Source organism: Taurulus bubalis (genome assembly GCF_910589615.1).
Source record: "Taurulus bubalis genome assembly, chromosome: 2".
NCBI classification, from domain to species: Eukaryota; Metazoa; Chordata; class Actinopteri; order Perciformes; family Cottidae; genus Taurulus; species Taurulus bubalis.
In genome coordinates, this window is record NC_136590.1 from 15,197,343 (window position 1) to 15,212,200 (window position 14,858).

Genomic DNA, 14,858 nt, shown 5'->3' on the forward strand with positions numbered 1-14,858 from the left:
GAACATTCAAGTTTTTGTGTTGTTCCTTCAGATTGTTTAGTTTTTTCAATGAGCTACTTTCAATGATGATGTGTAGATCTCTCAATGTCATTGAACCCCTGCAGATGCAAACCCCATCTTTTCTTGGTATCATCTTCTTTCTCTTCCAAACTGTTCTACCACTCCTGACAGCTATTACATGAGTGACAGCAAGGCAACAAAGTGTTAATACAGGTGTGTAATGACGACGCTCCTCCAGTCTAAGATGCACAACGAATCAGAGTGCCACTTGAGACCGACATGGTCACCATTACAAGGAAGGTCACCTTTTAGAAGTGACGAGCATGTCCGAGGATGTTCCTTAGGAGAGAAGGATGATTGGGTTTCTAGAAGCTGGACTGTATTCAAGACTCGTGTATGGTAGCATTACTAATAGGAAGTGACTGGTAGGGGGTGGATTTAGCATTTGTCTTTACATTTATTCTGTCTTTTATGAACACAAAGATAACAATAAATACACGTGTACGGTTATGTTTTGTTTGAGCAATGTCACATTTCTACCAGGATTATAAGAATTGGGTGCATTGTGTTCTACCATAAACTGTAAAAACAAAACAAAAAACAATGTAGAATATGAAATGATATACAGTCTATGACTTATATAGACTGGCAGGTAACTCATTCGGTTTGTTGGTAAAAAGCCAGTGTGAACATGAACCGGACTAGAATTAAAATACACCAACGTATCATTTTTAACCTTCGTCCTGACCAAACTACAGGTGTGCAAAGCGTCCTAGACGTCAATAATACAAAAGACTCAAGCTTTTTTAAGGCTTGTGCAGATGAAAAATCTTCAAATAATACAGTCGGAGAAACCTGTTCACCAAACATATCCATATTTAAGACATGTTATCCAGGAGCAAGACACACAGATAAAGTCTCTTATGTGAAAGTCTCTTATGTGACTCTCTGTAGTCGTTACGCATCTCCCTGTGGTTTTGTGTCTCTTTGTGGTTATTTTGTGTTACTTTATAATTGTTTTGATCTTTTTGTAGACATTTTGAGTCTCTTTGTTGTTGCTTTGTGTCTATTTGTGGTTGTTTTCCCCCACTTCCAGTCTTAGTGAATGTCGTTTCAGTTGTTTTGCATCTCATAGTCTTTTTGTGTCTCTTTGTAGTCGTAGGTTTCTTTGTGGTCCCTTTTTGAGTCTCTTTGAGTGACATTTTGCTAGTGAAAGCCTGGGGGCCTGTGCACAGCAGGCCTGATCCATCCATACTTGGACTAACACCACACAGTCCAATGGTGGAAGACTTATTAAGATGGTTTCCTTAATGTACAAATACTCCATTGCAGTTTGGTTTTTTAAATCACCGATCCCTCCTGTCTTGTCTAGTCCAGAATCCAGACTTGATTTTATTTCAGTTGATGTACACTTGAACAATCTCTTTGAATGATTACAAGCTTCATTCAAATGTATTGACTTACTTTTCTTTTTTGGCACTGCATTATCAAACCACTGCAATCTAGCAGTCTTCTCGAAATGTGTGCAATTGTTCAAGAACTATTAGACATGGCATGTGTCAATGTTACACCTACATGTCTGACATGTTTTGATATTGTGAAACTGTGACCTTCAACCAGCTGCAAGACAGAGTTCATTTAGACTGTAATTGCAGATATTTTTATTCCACCTGAGCTCAACAGTCACCTTGAGTTGAATGTAATGCTTGTAAGTGAGGTTGAGTTGAAGCAAAAGACTTGGGTGATGTACAATAGCAAAAAATCGAATCATAAATTCTTCTTTGTGTAAAATATAAAATGGTAACAGTTATTGACAGTGATGAAAAAGCACATTTATGTACATTATCTATCATGCATCAGCTGCAAAGACAGGTTACATAACATTGGAAAACGCAGAGAGCAGCTGCGTGGGCTCAGCAGAAGAAAAAAAAGTGTTAAATTATAAGTAGAGGGTTTTCTCTGAGTTCTTGGTAAACGCTGAGAAGTGATTGGGTCATCTGCCCCGTGGACACGCCCACACCGAAGGACCCTGAGATTCGACTTTGCCGGATCTGCTGCAACAGACGCTGATTGACAAAGAAATACCACCATGGTAATTTAGATTTAAGCATTAACCATGCAAAATAGACAAATAGATAAAAATGAAGTACACGTAGGTCTTACCTCGGCCCGCTGCAGAGCCTGTCTTAACCCTAAACTCTGGATCCTCTTTGTAGAAGCAGCCGTCTGCAACAGAGCCTGTGTGAAGAAACAGAGCGAACAATGTCTCTGAGCCGGTATCCGTCTAGGATAGTCAGAGGTGGTTGTGCTGTCTAGTTGCAGCTCCAGTCTAATCATTGTGATTGTGTCAGGGAATGATTTAGGTTTCCCTCTCATACGATCCAAATTGGCATGCCACAACTAACATGTTTGATTGTATCACTTAGTCTTTCCATATTCCTGTGGTGAGAACTTGTGAAAGACTCAGTAACCGGCTATATCCTCCTCCTCCAAAAAAAACATGACTGTGCCAAGTATAACAAAAAAAGTTGGAAATGTCAGACAAAACTAACGCTACTGTTTCTCTGAAAATGTGTGTGTGTGTTTGTACCTGAATCCGGCGCAACACAGCGTGATGCAGTCCACACACTGCTGCTATAGAGGAGCTCTCAACCTGAACCTCTACTGCGGTCAGGGACTCCTCCTTTCCTGTGCTCTCCTCCCTCACATTTACCTGCAGAACAAAGCAGCAACTCTTTCATTGAAATAATACAAGATAAATAAACCGTTATCAAAACAAGCCTCGGCCGTTCTTTACCTCTTTTGCAGTCAGTTTGACTACGTGTCCGTTTGGATCTTGCGCACGGACCACTGAGCTGCTGAGTGCAATCTTGTCTCCTTGGTGTCCCGCTGTGACGCCTCCAGGAGCTTCAGACAACAGCCACTCCAGCAGAGAAAGGCACACATTTTGAGGAGCCAACTTTGAGCGCCCCCGGGCATCCAAATCTGAGCCTTTCAACATGAGTGTGTCCCTCAGCAATTCTGACGACACCTGAACACTCGCTGAATGCGGCTCTCGCTCAGTCTCTCCTCCTCCCTCTCCTCTTCCACTGCGGCTAATCTGCCTTGATCTTAAAAAAGCTTGGATAGTGTCTGTCTTGTTGTAGGATTGAGACGTGGCCTTCCTATGGGTGGCGATGGGACTGGTTACCTGCAGGGCGTGCAGCCAATCCACCGTCAGTGTGTTCAAGGGCAGACTGACGCAACTACTCTGCAGGCTAGGGAGGTTTTTGGCCTCCTCGCCCAGGAGGCCGGTGAGTGAGAAGATGAGTGAGCAGCTCACTGTCACGGGGAAGGATGTTTCACCTGCAGCTGCTAGGGGCAGCGACACTTCGAACGTCTCACCTGGATGGAGATTGTGGAACGGGAATGAGAAATTTGTGGATGAGCTGTCCCCTCCTGCACCGGGAGGATAGGAGAGAGGAAATACAGCGATGCTCAGTGTCCAGCCTCGTTCCAAAACATAAGGACTTAAATTATCCAGGACACACGTCAGGTTCAGGGAGTCTTTTTGAAGTAATCTGCTCCAACTGGCCGTGGCGTGACATCTGATTGGCTTCTCCTGGATGGGAAGATGCTCTTTGGTATTTGTGCTGGTCATCAGCATGAAGCTGATGTTAAGCACCTGATTCAGGTGCCTCAGAATTTGGTTTTTGGATTTGATGGCAGTTTTCAGCACCGATGCTCTAAAGGAAAGCAGGAAAAATCACATTAATATCAACAAAAACAGAAGATTAACTACAATAAAGTCTACCGTGTTGAGCATACCTTTCACAGACGTCCCCGATAGCAGACAGAAGGTCCTTGACACTGCGGCCCCCCCGTGTGGAAGGCATCTTGGGCAATCTTGCATCCTGTCTTTCCACAGGTAAGGTAATCCTCTGGAGCTGCCCTCTAACAGACAGTCCCAGCAGCTGAACTTCCTCTTTTATGTAAGAGCAATTAAGAAAAAAACAAAAAACGTTTAGTCTTAAGAATTCAGAGTCACAAGTTAAATGGAAAGGAGGATCACAACCTGCTGGAGACTGGATGCACAATTGAACAGCACCTCTATATGCTAGGCCGTCTTACCTGCAGTGTTGCATGTAGGCTCAGCCAAGGCGACGACTCTACACACATTCAAACTAGTGGGGCTTTGGAGGGCAGCGTCTGTCATACTGGATGTCTCTCCATCCCTTTCATGGCCGTCTCTCTTGGATGAGACCTCCGATAGATCCAGCACCAGCAGGTCGGACTCAGTGCTGTAGTAAAGACGCTTTGTATCCACACAGCCACACATCACAGGGCCCTGTACACACCCCTCAATAAAAACGGTTCTGTGGCCCCCTCCCTCTGAACCTCCCTTGTCTGATTTGATCAACACCACTCTCCCTTGTTCACCCACTGCCACCAAACACTGTGCATGTCCTGGACCAGCTTCCATGACACCAGATGCTCCGACAAATACGACTGGCTGCTCAAGGCTGTGAAGGACTTTGAGCCGCAATCCTGGGGGACGCAAAGGAAGAAAACACAGGCACCCGTCTGGCAGGCCACAAAGGATGACTGGTGACTTGGTGAGGGTGGCGTCAATCCCAAACAGAAGTTTGAAGAGGACCGGCTCGAGGCATAAGTGGCCGCCACTTACAGTTTCCTCAAATGAAGAAGTGGAGGGGGGGGATGGTGGTGTTGCCACAGCACTAGAATGGACACAAATCAGCAGAGGCCTCCTTCTCATTCCCGTCTTTCCCTCCGTGTCACTGTGTGCAACTCCTGAGACAAGTGGTAGACTGAATGAACGGTGCATCTCATAGTTTGAGGATCTGTACAAAGTCAAAATCCAGGACGTGTCTCTCTGAGAAAGAGTCAGGAGGACAGAGCCGACGAGGAGCAGCGATAACACTCCTTCTTCTGCAACAGCAAGAAACTCAGCAGACATTTTCAATTCAGCTGGACTGGAGGATGCGTCAACCGGGGAGCTTTGAGCTCTGCAGAGGTGAAAGGTCACATTTGACAGGATTAAACATAACCAATTTTATAGTACAAATGGGCATTTATTAATGGATTTGGACTACGTATGCACTAGACTAGAGGGATGCATTTTTCGAACAGCTACATGAGTGCTCATACCTGGATGACAGAAATTGCAAGCTGACACAATAAACTCCGCTTCTACAGGCTACATAGAGGAACTGCTTGTCATGACTCTCAACTAAATCAGTAACAGGTCCAGGACACTCGATGGTAGCCTGCAATAATACAACATATTACAGTCAAACACAGAAAATGTAAACATATAGCTATCTTAAGTAATTACCTAGTGCTGTAGTTTATTTGGGATGTCAGTGTGCAGTAAAAGTTATATTACCGTGAGTTTTCTTTCCTGAGAACTGAAGACATAGATCTGGTCGTTGCCAGTGCAGAGGAACACATCTGTAGCTAAACCAAACTTGAGCCTCGGTGTGCATGATGATCCTGAAAAGCCAAACTCTGCCCAAGTCTCAACAGCACACCGTCCCTCCATAGCCAAAGCACCGAAGAAGAAGAAAACGGACTCGTCTGCATATGTGACGTTAAGCACCCTGTTAGCTTAGTGAGATATAGTGATATAGAACATGTGGACGTAACTGGACGAGCTACTCCTGGACCGGATGTTGACAGAGGATAGGACGCCCTCACAAAATTCCGCGCGTCGCGGTTTAGACCAATAAGAGCCAAGAACTACATTACCCACGATGCCAGACGATGGATGTGGGTTTGGTGTTTATTCTTCTTTCTGGCTGCAGAAAAGATGGTGTTGTATTAGAATTAACTAACCATTTGATTTATTTTTAAAGTGTAGATTGATCCCTTTTTTTTGTTTCAGCGACAGTAAAAGTTTACGGTAAAAGTTGAGTGCGGCCGAGAACACTGGGTGGCGAACCTGAGCATTCTAATGAAAGTGTCGATTGGGAGAGCCGCGAAGAAGAATACATGAGGTCACGTTGTTTTCATCAGCCAATCAAAACAGTCGATCTGAACATTCGCTAAAATTTGAAAACACCCTTCAGCCCGCTGGCTTCAGTTGGTAAAACCACTGGCGTGTATTGATCCTTAAAACAATGGAGCTGTTGAACGAAGATGATATCAAAATGTATGTTTATGAGAACAGGCTGAAAACTTTTGAGGGCTGGCCGTTTGACGAAGGCTGCTCGTGTACCCCGGAGAACGTGAGTGAACCTTTCACACGGTGTTGACTACACGGGCCTCCGAGCTAACGCGACAAATAGTTAGCTCGAGCTAAATATAAATAAGCTCATATTTAAGTTGAATACATTGTAACCTTACCTGGGGTTTAGCTTGAGCTGTCCGCCTGTAAGTTAGATCATCTTGATATTCATATTCTCACTCTGCAAGAACACAAAGCTGAAACGAGCAGCAATTCCTCACATTTGAAAAGTTGAAACCACAACCCACGTTTTGGAAGTCGAACCAAACCATTATTTTCCTTATGTATTAATTTATTCATTAATTTCATTTATAAAATGGTAGAAATGCCCTTCACATTTACACAGAGCCCAAGGTGAATCTTCAAGGATAAGGTTGTCTGACAGACGGTACAAGACTCAAACACATTATACACAATAATATAAAACTAGGTGGCTTTAGCTTGGAAAATGGCAATCAACTATCAGTTCATTAATAGTTAATGAATACTTTTTTTTGTAGATCTATGGTTATCCTGTTTCAGTTTGGGACATTTTTGCTCAGCATTACAAATATGTTTTGAACATTTGAGTGGTTGTTAATTCATGTTCTGTCTATCAGCTCATCATTTGTAGCTGCACATACAGCTACAAAAACATCTATATATGTTTTTCATGTGGTCTGTGTCTGTTCATTTGTTTCTCTAGATGGCCAAAGCTGGCTTCATTCACACCCCTTCAGGGAACAGCCCAGACATCGCGATGTGTTTCTTCTGCCTCAAAGAGCTGGAGGGCTGGGAGCCAGAGGATGACCCACAGTAAGATAATCACATCATTATGCCCATGAATCAGAAATGCCACTAAAAGGACAGAAAATGTATGCTCATGGCAGGCAATGGCGCAAGAACATTATAAAACCATATTGCAGAATAATAAAGTAGGTTGTAAAGTCAAATAATTTGATCTATATGCATATGATTAAAGTGGCACTCTGGTTTATTTTGTAATGCACTCCTATAAAGTTAGGGGGCTGACATGAGTGTGTTATAACAAAGAAGGGTCAAAGATACGTTGACCTTTTTTTCAACCGCCAAAAATAACGGATCCGTTAATTTCATGCAATGCAATAGCTTCTTTTTTTATGTTTGCCCTGCCTGGTAATCTTACTGTGTGGAAGATGCAGTGATAGAAGTAATGGACAAAATAAACAAGTACTTTACAATTGACAAAAAGCTCTCAACATGCCTTTTTTTAAATGTCCTCCTTTTGGTGTGTGAGAGTTTACTTTGGACCCCTGTTCCGTTTCCAGTTCAAATGTACACTTGTTGTATATAATATTTATAATTCCCAAGACTTTCTTCCTTCTTGTGTTCCATAATCTTGCAGTGTTCTTGACTGATTAGTAGGCACCTCAGGCATTAACTATCTGAACTCTTTGTAATTCTGTAAACATTTAATTTATATTCATGGCCCTTGCAATGGCCCCATTACTGTGAAATCACTGTTGGTGAATTTAACAATATATCGTGTGTATAATTGTGTTCGTGTTTTACCAGCAAGCAGTATTGGTAACCAGACTGTTAATTTCGAATTAGAAACCTTAAGGAAAGTTACAGAGTGTAGAGTTACAGAGAAAATAAATGACATACTGACAGGGGTCACTAAAAGGCGGACCACGGTCCGGACCCAGACACAGTCGTCTCTGGGCCCTGAACCGAAAACCGATAAATAATTGAGAATTATTACGTTTACATGGATCACTTCTACGATCAGAACCCTAAAACATGAATTAACTGCCCAACAATGATGTTAACTGAGAGGAGAAATGAGCTGAAACAAGTGGTTTAATAACCAGATAAAGTCCCTGCACACACATTTCTCTTTTTAGCATAGAACCCTGAGGTCAGAGCATAGAACCTTGAGATCAGAGCACCCTGAGGTCATAGCATAGAACCTTGAGATCAGAGAACCCTGAGGTCATAGCATAGAACCCTGAGTTTAGAGTTGTTTAACAAGTGGTGTAATAACCACAGATAAAGTCCCTAACCCCACATCACTTGACGCCCGAGTAAACTGAATTTAAAGCCGCAGGACAATTCAGTTAAATTCATTTTTCTAAAATTAAGTACTTTATTTTAAGAGTCACATTTTTCAAAAGCTTTCTGTTTTAAATCCAGCCTTTATTTTACTTGAAAGAAGAGTGGATAATGTATGTATTATTAGTGTATGTATTTAGAATTAATCCAGTTCAATTGAAAATCTGTAATAATAAATATTGTTTAGATGTAATTCAATTGAACTTTCTTTATTTAATTTGACAGTCAGTGGTTGATTACATACAGACGTTAATACCACGGTTGGCTACTTTAATAGATATGGCACAACATCTTATAGCGCAAAAACAGGTGTTTCCTACATCCATATTCCCTTAAATGATGCCCATGGATGATGGTGTATAAGTACAGTGCTGTTATAATGTCCATTCCTTTCATATGTGTTTGTGTTTGCTGGTAGGAAGGAGCACGCATCTCATTCACCATCCTGCCAATTCATCGCCCTGAAGAAGAAAGTAGAAGAGCTGACTGTAGAGGAATTACTCAAACTACAGAAGGAGAGGCACAAGTTGATGATTGTACGTATGTCGGGGAACTCCATACATTGTGACTGATTTACATAATTTTATAAATTGACTGTTCGATTAAACTATGTAACTGCCAACATACTTTTCCAAACCATTCTTTTATCTTTTGTTTTTCCTTTCACGTCTTAAATGAGAATGAATTGCACAGCAACACACGCATCTACGAAATGTAGAGAGTTTCCTGTGAGAACATTGTCTCATCCAGATTTAATTTCCTCCTCCTCGCAGGTCAAATGCTGTAACGAGCCCGTCACTAAGTTTGAAGAGGCAGCCAAATTGAGAAAAGCAGATATCATCAAGACGGTCATGGGCGAAGACTGACAAGACAACAGCAGCAGATGAATGAGATGGCCGCTGTGTGAGAGAGATTGATGGCTGGCTGACTGTTTCTCACTGAACATATTTCCATGTTTCCTTTATGTCCTCTTTAACGTGTCCTGTTGTCATGCTATCTGTTTTTATTCATTAAAACTGTTCTTTCTAGTTACCCGTATTCGTTATTTGAGGGGTGGGATTCAGAAGGGATGAATCTGAAAATATATTAAACTGGCAAGAGGAAAGCTGTACAACACGTTCAGTCACAATGCCTGGCTTTATTTTTACTATGAAACTTTGGGGATGGTTTTCTTGACCCAAATGTATTCTCCTTATTCTGATTCCTAGACTATCCCTTCATGTGTGTGTTTTATCCTTCCACCTCTTGTTGTGTAAACGCCTCCTGAGTATCCGAGTCCCTCCCAGCCTGAAGCTGCTGCCGTTCAGAGAGCACTCTCTAGTGCAGCTCTGTGACTTCGTGCATTCAGTCAGGATCATTTGACCTCCATCTCCACCCTTCCGATTGTAATTAACGCCTCGGCAGAACTAAAACGCCATAATATAGTCTGAATGTATTGCGCATCTCGCAATTAGCGCGTCAGCGTGTGACAGACCGGAGCAGCACTAGAGACCCGCGTTACGCGCGCGCCGTCGCCTGGTCGGGATGAAGGTTTCTTTCGGCGCTCTGGTGATCGCAGCCGGAATCTGCGGCATCCTGAGTTTCGCTTTTTTGGCGACTTCCCTCGGAACCGAATATTGGTACATCATCGAGATGAATCCTTTGAATTATATGAGCGACTTTGAGGACTTGAGCTCCCACTCGGGACTGTGGAGCACCAACGAAGGTATAGGCTAATTTTCCATAATGATTTAAATATCAGTGCTCTATTTAATAACCAAAATAATGATATGGAACAACGCTAACATGCATGTAATAGTGGTCAACTCGTTTTTGGTTTTCAAAAGGATTGTATTAAAAACTATTTTTGAGGGCTAGAAGTGTGAATATATTTTAATTTTATTTATATTAAATTAATTATCTGATTTAATTGAGAATAATTTAGGATTGGAATATATAAGCATTATGGTTCTACCTATACCTTTTCAGTCTTTCTGTTTTGTATATTAGAATAGATACATACTACCACATGTACTTAACTTGGGTGCGTTTGATTGTGACCTCCAGATGGGAAGATGAATGTCGACACGATTGACTCTTTCACAGCTGACTCTGAGCTGCACATGCTGAGTGAGTCTCTCTAACACAAATACTCTGAGAATGGAGTTTCATTGTGAAGACTGCCATAAATCCACTGAAGATCCATAATCCACATGTGTGTGTGTGTGTGTGTGTGTGTGTGTGTGTGTGTGTGTGTGTGTGTGTGTGTGTGTGTGTGTGTGCGTGTGTGTGTGTGTGTACACAGGCATGCACAGTGCAATAGTGGTGGTGCTTCCCCTCAGCCTGGTCCTGCTGCTGTTTGGTGGGATCTGTGGATTGGTCAGCTCTCTGGCTCGGAGCCCGGTCCTCCTCACCCGCACAGCCTGCTACTTCTTCATATGCAGTAAGCTGAGGTGCAGTTCCTTCTCTCGGGTCTGCTCTCACTTCATGTGTCCATCTTTAATTCTAATGGGGCGCTCGAGCCATCTTTGTGCACCCTCCAATATATATTTTAGTAACTACTTAAGACCAATCTATAAAAATTAAAAAAAACAGAACCCAGAGTGCCTCTCATGCGCCAAGATGCGCCAAGACATACAAATAATATCACAGTAAGTGCAAGAGATATCTGCGCATCAACCCTTTTACCCCAGTGTTAATTACAGCTGGAGCCATTAATAGGTACCCCTCCCCCCCATTGTGGAAGACATTGTCCTTAAATTATAGTGTGTCAGTGAGACTGTGGATGGAAAACCACATTAGAAATTCAAACTCATTTTTAGGGTTTGGTGCGGGCGCTTAAACATTTAAGTCAAATAATTGTCATTGTTAGACCGTTATTAATATATAGTGACATACAAATAACAGCCAGGCTCTTTTGTAAGTCTTTGATGTGTTAGTTTCATCTGATGGGAAACTGTAACATGTCATTTTAATGATATCTTGAACTGTCAATGCAGGCCAAGGGACTCGTGTTTAGGGACTATAGCTTTAGACGACATGCATGAGTACAGTACATTGGGCACTGCTTCTGCAACTGTCGACGTTTCTCTGTGCTCACTCCTACCAAAAAAACAAGTACATATTGAATAAACACAGAAACAGCATGATCAAAAGTCAGATTAAAAGCGCACAAAACAGATATAGTTTTATGGTTTATCTTAGAAAATGGTCACAATCAATGTGGTTGTGATTTACGGTAGTACTCTCCACTCAGACAACATTTAATGCGATGATTATATTACAGAGGGAAGTGGAACACTAGAAAAATGCAATTTATATGGCTGAAGTGTGGCAGTAAAGCAAGGCCATGTGGTTAATTTGTGCAGACGAGAACACTTTATGTGCAGGGCTGAAGTTGACCTCAGGCCAAAGGGACTGACGTTTACTACCACCAAAGACTGATTGGCTGTTGGATCCGGCCATATTGGTTAAGTATGCATGAAGGGGCAGGTGTGTGTGTGTGTGTGTGTGTGTGTGTCTGCGCGTGCGTGCGTGCGTGCGTGCGTGCGTGCGCAGCTCTTGCATCTGTTACATCAGAAGGCTTCATCCTACCCAAATTTGCATCTCTCATACATTCTGGTTTTCATTTCATACCGTCTTCAATAACACTTGATATGTCTTTCTGAAACCTGCACGTGCCAGTGAACCAACATGGGGGTTCAGGTAGGACGAGACATATCATGTATGTATATATACAGTATGTGTGTCTTTGAGAAGTCTTATATATAAATGACGTGGTTCAAATCATTATCACAATAATCTTTTTGATTCTTGTCACGATTTGTCAAAATAACACATTCAATTAAAGTTGGGATTCAATTAAATTATGTAACGATTATCCTGATAATGTAGATGCAGCACGATCAACTAATTGTGATTCTTAATATGTATTGCAATCAGCAATACAATCCTATATCGTCCCATCTGGTTACAAATAAACGTTACTTGTGATTTTTGGCCCAAAAAAAAAATCTGGTGTTGGACTCACAACTTCCAACCTACCATTTCCTTGTAAGCTGCCTCCCACACACCGACTTGGTCATTATTTTACCCTGAAACAGATTCTATAAATGTGGGTTATTGGGAGAGTTAGATTGCCGTTAACCACGTAAGCACTATTGTGTTAATCTGGGTATTTGCAGTAATGAAGTTATTGGTGTGCACATTCATTCCTGAACATCTCTTCCAACGCCTTGTGACCTCTGTCAAGAGGACCTTGTGATGGATAAACACTTACTTTAAAATGCTCCTTATGTTCTCCCTTTAATAAGCATCGCATGGCGATGTGTGAAATTAAATAACGGTTTGAATTAGATTGAGTTGTCATGGGAACCTTTTGACTGTCTGAGTTTTAAAATAGCCCGGCCTCCAAGAGGCAATCCGTTGTTTTTAGTGTCTTCGTTGTCCCCCAAATGTGTCTTTGACCTGTTTGTTGTTCGGCCTTCTTCCACTCTTACAATTATATTATTTAAAAACATTCTGTGGCAAGTATTCATTGATTAAAGTTGAACACCTGTGCTTCCTTAGTCACTGTGTATTGTGTAAATAAACCCACAAACAGAAGATGTGTGTGTTAACTATGGCAGTGAGAGTGCCTTTTTGCGTGACACACACACACATATACTGTATATACACTGTATATATTTATAGTACTAGAACTCTCTGTTCATGCTTTGTTCTAATGATGGAACTTCTTTCCTCACCAACCATTGAAAAGCCTAATGGGTATTTGTCGGTTCCCCGCAGGGCCATTCACCTGCTTCCCTTCTGTTTCATTTTCAGGGTAATTGCCATTCTGAGGAAGGTTTCCTCTGAAATGAGAATATCCACAAAGTGCTTCCATGTTAACAACCAATCCACACTTAAAATGAAAACAGAAGTGCATGATACGTCATCATTATTATTATTAAGTAGCTGCCCCACAAACATTGGTGCTGCTTTCTGCATTGTAGTGTGTGGAAATGACAGTAACAGGACCAGAAGGACAGTACATGGGACTGTCATTAGTTTTGCAGGTATAAAGTAATATATATTATTGGACAAACCAGAGAAAAAGTTAGGGAAATCACAGAACGTCTTTGGTCACGTGAGGAATATGAAGGGTGAAATGCACCAAATTCCGTGGCAAGCCATCCAATAGTTGTTGAGATATTTCACCCAAAACCACCTCATGGTGGCACCGGACAAAAAGTCAGGAGCTCGTCAACATCATTAGGCTCATTAGGCTTTCCCAGAGCCCAAGCGGATATGTCACCTGTTTGCTTGGCTAAAAGCAGTCCGAACCCAGAAGTATTTGGTTTCATTTCACAGAAGATCTTTCAAAATCAGCAACATATTCACATTTGAGACTGTACTAGTGAAAGTGAATCTTATTTGATTCATGCTCAAAGAATGGTACAATTTCCCCCAATAATCAAAATTGTCAGTGATAACATCTTGTCAATCCACCGATCAATTATTAAACGTTTTGTTTGAGCTGTATGGGCGGTAACAGCAGTCCTTTGTACAATATGTGTCTCTGTTTGTGTCTCTGCATGAAAATGAGACTTCAGATGCTGCCTCCTCCTCATTCTCTGAGCTCGTAGCACCTTGGGGTGTCATTGTAATAAAACCATTATTAGTCCCGCTCTTGGTAGCCTCTGTGCTCCACTTGCATCCCCTTAAAACCAGTAGCAAGCCATCACAATTTAGAGGGTTTCCAATAGCAACACTATGAAACTTGTGAGGACTGTGTCGGTGTGTGTGTACCTCAGTCGTCTCTGATGACTATTGTGTAAGCAGACAACATACGTCAGTATTTCCTGTCTCTCACAATCTGCAATTTTGGGAAGCTAATGGCGTGATGTTATTGCTGGTTTATCAATGAGCTCCCAGCAGGCAATTCTGACTGGTACGGATTTCCACTTTATCATTCCTGGCGCACAATGATTTGAGTTGATTAAAACATGAATGTATCTCAAATGTTTTTCAATGAACAGATGGCCAAGAACATTTTTAAAAGACTAATTCAAATGTTGTGTGTATGCATGTGCAATGCGTCTCCCTCTAGGTCTGCTGACCCTGGGTGGCGTGAGTCTCTACATCGTCTACTCGTACCAGGCCCTGGCTGAGACGGAGAGGCTGGTGGGGCCGGAGGGTCTGGCCTATATTCACACCTCCTTCGGCTGGTCTCTGGGTCTGGCCTGTCTCTCTTATGGCCTGGAGCTCCTCGCCGGCGTATTGCTGCTGGTGGCTGCACGAATGGTGAAGCTGCAGCACAGCAGTCCCACCAGGACCTGACACCAGGACCTGACACCAGCCTCCACAGGGGATTCAACACATTCAGGAGGGACGATGGAACTGTACTGACCTGCATGTGTCGCTGGCATGTGGTCCAGCCTTATGCTGCGTTCACACCGAACGCGACACGATTTGTGGCGTTCGGTGTGAACACAGCATTAGAACATAGTAACAAACAATAGCTGGATACTTTTAAGGCTTTCACAAATTACAAATGTTGAACTAAATATGTTTTGGGCTGTTTTAAAAGAGTATTTTA

At 42.2% G+C, this 14,858-nt stretch overlaps 3 protein-coding genes across 3 annotated transcripts; 2 read left to right on the forward strand and 1 right to left on the reverse strand.

The window, feature by feature from the left end:
* Window positions 1–1,721: 1,721 nt before the first annotated feature.
* faap100 (FA core complex associated protein 100) lies at window positions 1,722–5,542 on the reverse strand (the record flags this gene model as incomplete). Its single annotated transcript, XM_079214072.1, has 8 exons — window positions 1,722–2,066; window positions 2,164–2,238; window positions 2,591–2,713; window positions 2,798–3,725; window positions 3,808–3,964; window positions 4,111–5,006; window positions 5,149–5,267; window positions 5,387–5,542. The coding sequence occupies 8 exons, from the start codon at window positions 5,540–5,542 to the stop codon at window positions 1,935–1,937; spliced, it is 2,586 nt and encodes an 861-aa protein (XP_079070198.1). The 3' UTR covers window positions 1,722–1,934.
* Window positions 5,543–6,119: 577 nt separating this feature from the next.
* birc5a (baculoviral IAP repeat containing 5a) lies at window positions 6,120–9,271 on the forward strand (the record flags this gene model as incomplete). Its single annotated transcript, XM_079213989.1, has 4 exons — window positions 6,120–6,227; window positions 6,912–7,021; window positions 8,718–8,835; window positions 9,073–9,271. The coding sequence occupies 4 exons, from the start codon at window positions 6,120–6,122 to the stop codon at window positions 9,163–9,165; spliced, it is 429 nt and encodes a 142-aa protein (XP_079070115.1). The 3' UTR covers window positions 9,166–9,271.
* A 552-nt stretch (window positions 9,272–9,823) lies between these two features.
* Window positions 9,824–14,599, forward strand: tmem235b (transmembrane protein 235b; the record flags this gene model as incomplete). Its single annotated transcript, XM_079237748.1, has 4 exons — window positions 9,824–10,004; window positions 10,346–10,408; window positions 10,584–10,721; window positions 14,370–14,599. The coding sequence occupies 4 exons, from the start codon at window positions 9,824–9,826 to the stop codon at window positions 14,597–14,599; spliced, it is 612 nt and encodes a 203-aa protein (XP_079093874.1).
* Between the last annotated feature and the right edge of the window lie 259 nt (window positions 14,600–14,858).